This window comes from Bos mutus, chromosome X, assembly GCF_027580195.1.
Source record: "Bos mutus isolate GX-2022 chromosome X, NWIPB_WYAK_1.1, whole genome shotgun sequence".
NCBI classification, from domain to species: Eukaryota; Metazoa; Chordata; class Mammalia; order Artiodactyla; family Bovidae; genus Bos; species Bos mutus.
This window is the reverse complement of record NC_091646.1, coordinates 81934534-81939349: the sequence shown is the minus strand read 5'-3', so window position 1 is coordinate 81939349 and position 4816 is coordinate 81934534. Positions and strand designations below refer to the sequence as shown.

The 4816-nt window shown below is 43.4% G+C and overlaps 1 protein-coding gene across 1 annotated transcript; it reads right to left on the bottom strand.

Annotated features, from left to right (window-relative positions):
- Positions 1-958: 958 nt before the first annotated feature.
- UBQLN2 (ubiquilin 2) lies at positions 959-4195 on the bottom strand. Its single transcript, XM_070365569.1, has one exon. The coding sequence runs from the start codon at positions 3923-3925 to the stop codon at positions 2051-2053; it is 1875 nt and encodes a 624-aa protein (XP_070221670.1). The 5' UTR covers positions 3926-4195; the 3' UTR covers positions 959-2050.
- Between the last annotated feature and the right edge of the window lie 621 nt (positions 4196-4816).

The following is a 4816-nucleotide window of genomic DNA, read 5'->3' as shown; positions in this document are numbered from 1 at the left end:
GCCACTAATTTTTTCTTTAGCATGAATTGTTTAACCCATGCTGTTAGAATCTATGTTATAAATTTTGAAAATAATCTATCATTATAAATTTTCCATTGGTATGATTACCAGAAAACACTCAAAAGGATCAACTGAAAACCTTTTAATAGATTTCAGTAAACTGTCAACTTAAAACTAATCTATGAAAATACATTCTTCCCTTATAAAGCAAAAATGCACAACATGGATAACACACTAAGAACTCCCAACTCCACAACTGTTTCCTATATATCTGTATTACTAGGAATATATTTATTACAAATTATATGGGGCTTAAATAAATAAAACTCTTGAAGGATGTAAAAAGTGTTTTTTTTTTTTTTTAATGAGGCAATATATCATGTTTCTGGAAAGCATTGTAATTCTGTACTTCTCACTATCCTATCAATTTAAGACAATCCTAACCAAATCACCAATTTATTTGGGGGGAGTGGCTATCTAGTAACTATAAAGTTCATCTGGTAATATAAACATGTTGGAATCAGTAGAAAATTGTGAAAAATAAAAGAGATCAAAAGGAGGATGTGCCCTAAGAGATATGAAGTCATATTTCTAACTCAATAACTACAGGCTGGTGTACTGGGGCTACAATGTTCAGTGGTACTAAAGAGAATTCAAACAGAATAAAGTGTGTGTGTGTGTGTGTGTGTGTATGACATTTCAAATGCAGGGGGAATGTGGACAATGAAATAAATACTAGGTAACAACAGTCTAAACTTGAGGGAAAAATGGTAAAATACGTAAATCTATTCACCAAAATAATTCCAGACAGGGCAAAGGTACTTTTTTTTTTTTTTTATAAAAAATGAAACCATTAAAATTAGAGAAATACAGGACAAGATTTATATAATCCTTGGGTTGGGCAATCCTTCTAAACATGATCCTATGGACAGAAGGCAAAAAGAAAAAAATTTATTCATTTTTTATTTTTTTAGTCATTTTTAATGCATTTTCCCTGTGCACAAGAGAAATAACTGATGGAGTCAAAAGATACAGTTTTCTTTATACACAGCAGTTAAAAGTAATGCAAACATCACATGACACTTTCAGTGAAAGTTACATTTCCAATTACAAACCAAAATGCGTACTGGGATCTCTTTATGGGAGAAGCTGAGAAGGAAGTCTTAAAAAAGCACTTTCCTGGCATTACTATACTGATCCTTCAGGCTGCACTAAGATTAAGTTCATATACAATCAATTTGCAAATGTTGACACGTCACACTGTTTTCTGTACAATTAAATGTATACTTAGAGATACCAGGATAAACATTTCTACTATATTTTAACTGAACTTACCTAATCAACATTTTCACTGAGAAGTTTATCAAAGATGCTGTAAGATTCTACAAAATTGTGAGATATACCGAGCTCCAGAAATATTTCTTATATTCTTTCTCATTTTGGTTATACATATCTGCTCAGAGATTCTGCTGCAATTTATCGAGATGTACAGTTCCAATTGTGCTTACTGTACTGTGTATAAATATATCAAAAAAAGATCAAATAGTATAAATCTTACAGCATTTTGCTAGCAAAAATACATGCCAAAGTCACAATAAGCAATATTGTACCACAAATTATAGAGCTTCAATTAATCTGTTTCTGTTTTTAATATTTTCATTCTACATTAAATTACTATCATAGGCTAATGTTTAATGCAAATAAATTGGACATCTGTAGGACAAAACTTGTTCACCCAACTGTAAACGTTGATATCTGTTTCCAAAAATCACAATAAATGCAGAATAAAGAAGTGTTTGCATGCAACACCTTTGAGTAAAACAGCATTGATTCTCACCATTCAAAACAGAGGAAGGGAGGGAAGGAAGGAGAGAGGGAGGGAGGAAACAAAGAGGGAGGAAAGGACTCCACCTTAAAATGCATATTAAATTTATAACTAGACAAAGTTGAAAGAATCAAACTGAAAGTAAAGCACAATTTTGTGTGTGTTTAAAGATTTAAGAGCCATTATCAAAAATAAGATACATTTTTTCCAGGTACAGAAATGTAATTACGATGGCTGGGAGCCCAGCAGCCTCTCAATGGCTGCATTGATGTCGCCTCCTGTTGCTATTAGAGCCTGCAAGTTTGCTTCCCGGTTTAAGAAGCCCATTGCGTTGAGCTGTTCCAGTTGTTGTTGAAATCTGACTTCTGGATTTGGCAGCTGCGGAGGATTTGCACCAGCCAGAGCCTGCACCATTTGCTGAATGAACTGCTGGTTGGGTCCAGATTCCGATATTGGGCTCGTGGTTTCACTGGGTGCAGAGCTAGACACAGTAGGCCCAGGGGGTGCGCCTGTGCCAGTGGAGCCAGGGGGACCTGCAGGGCCAGTGGGTCCTATGGGCCCAATGGGACCTATGGGCGTAAACGGGACTATGGGGCCAATGGGGCCTATGGGTGTGACTGGGCCTACAGGGCCTATAGCTGTTCCCAGCACCCCCACCCCCACACCTGGAGTGAAGCTTGGAATGAGGCCAGGAGCTTCAGTGGCTAATGTCTGTAGCCCCTGCTGGATCTGCATTAAAGCCTGCATTGCTCTTGGGTTTGACATGGCCGATAACGTGTCTGGATTCTGCATCTGCTGTAAAAAAGTAGGGAGCTGTGGACGCATCTGCTCCTGCAGCTGAGGATTTGTAGTAAACACAGGGCTATTCAGCATCATCTGTGCAGCCAAATCTGGATTCTGGCTCAGAGACTGCATCATGCTTCTCATATATGGTGCAGACAGCATATTCTGGATCAGCTGGGGGTTTTCCGTTATCTGTTGCAGCAAGCTCTGCATTCCTGGGGTGCTGAAGATACTGGCGACATAATTGGCTGCAGCCACTGTGTTTCCGGTAGCACTGCTGGAGCTACTGCCAGATCCACTGCCACTGCTAGTTGTTGTGCTAGTGGTCGCAGAACTCTGGGTAGCCGGTGGTGGCGCCCAGGGATTGGGTAGTGGATCACGATTTTCTGTGCGGGAAGGTTGTGTGCCTTCCCCAGAAGAGGAACTGCTCCCCACGGAGGCAAATGGGTTACCACCAAACTGCTCTTGTGCAGCATTAAGCATGGGTTCTTGAATGTCAGTGTACATGCGCCGTAAAGCATTGTAGCCACCTGGGATGCTTTCAAGATTGCTGAGAGCCAGGTCTTGATTTCTCATCATTTCCTGCATCATAGCTGGATTCCTGGCGATTTCGAGGGTCTGCCTCATTATATCTGGGTTGTTTAGCAGGTGACTGATTTCTGGGTTTCTTTGAATCAATTGCTGCATCTGTGGATTGGCCATAATGAGCTGCCTCATCAGATCAGGATTCGAAAGCATGCTCTGAACAAAGGGATTTTCCATGATTTGGATCATCATCTCAGGGCTGGACAAGAGCTGCTGCTGCATCTGGTTCTGGAGCTCAGAGAAGTTAGTCGAGCTCAAGCCGAGGCTGCTAAGGCCTGCAAGTCCTCCAAGGCTCCCCAAACCAAACGGGTTGCTATTTGTGGAAATAGGTGTGGAGTTACTCCTGGGAGTCGACGCGGTGGTAGTATTAGTTCCTGCGGCATTACTAGGCTGTGTGGACTGGCCCTGAGGTCGGTTCTGGCTTTTGATGACAAGGTGAACAGTCAGTCCATCATGGATGCCATGTTGGATCAAGGTATCTTGATCTTTTAAGATTTTTCCGGCAAAAATCAGCACTAACTGATCTGTTTGGGATTTGAAGCGTTTCGAAATCGCTTCCTTAAACTGCTGGACTGAGCTGTTCTCGGGCACTGCGAACTCCTCTTTCTCTTTGGGGGTCTTCACAGTGACTTTGATGATTTTGGGCTCGGCCTGGGTAGAGGCTGGGCCTTGGGCCGCAGCAGAGCCGCGGGAGGGGCGCGGGGGGCCGCTGCTCTCGCCATTCTCAGCCATGGCGGCCGCGGTGACGCAGGCAGTCAGGGAAGGCGCCGGCAGGCGAGAGAGAGAGAGAGAGAGAGGAAAGAAGGAGGCACTGCCACTGCAGGTTGGGCCGGACCGGGCGGGGAGCGCGGAGCACGGTACCTCTGTGTTGAAGACTGCAGATCACTGGTCCTCCGGTGAAAAGAAGGCTCCGTGTAGGCCGCGGTCCGCGGTCTCGGCGCTCCGGTCTCTGGGCCGCCGCCGCCGCCGCCGCCGCCGGGCCGCCGTGTGATCCCACCGCGCGCTCTCCCAGCAGCTTCTGCAACTGCTCCGCCCGCTCCTCCCCGCCCCTTCCCCTCCCCCAGCTCCGCGCTCTCCTCCCCGCTGCCCCCCCTACTGAGGCGGCGCCAGGCCCAGAATGATAGATGCAACTCGGTCAAAATTAAAAACTTATGTAGTAAAAAAAGAAAATAAGGGAGAGAAACAGAGAGAAAGAAACGAAAGGACAACAGCAGACAAGCGAAAAGAGAGGGAAAGAAAGAGAGGAAGGGAAGCCAGCTTCTATAAAGGACATTAAAAGCTAATGGAAAATATATATATATACATATATATATTCCATTAAGCAGTAAAGTGAACAGGTGAAAGCCTGAATCGAACCGACCCCAATTAAAAGATCAAAAATGAAAAATAAAGAGCACTGACAAAGCAAAAAGGGAAAGGTGAACACTACCCTTAGAAGGGAAGAGAACTGGGCAGAGCCTGCATTTTACAAAAGAAATGCAAATGGCCAATGGGCATATGAAAGAATCATTAAGCTCACTGGCAAGCAAAGAAATTAAATTGAAACAATGAGATTCTTCCTCTGTCTTATATTGGAAAAGATGAAAAATAATAATAGGCCTTATCTTCAGGAGAGAGAGAACT

What these genes read in the sequence shown, in the direction of transcription:
- UBQLN2 (XM_070365569.1), bottom strand. Translation starts at nt 3,925, where the DNA reads ATGGCTGAGAATGGCGAGAGCAGCGGCCCCCCGCGCCCCTCCCGCGGC.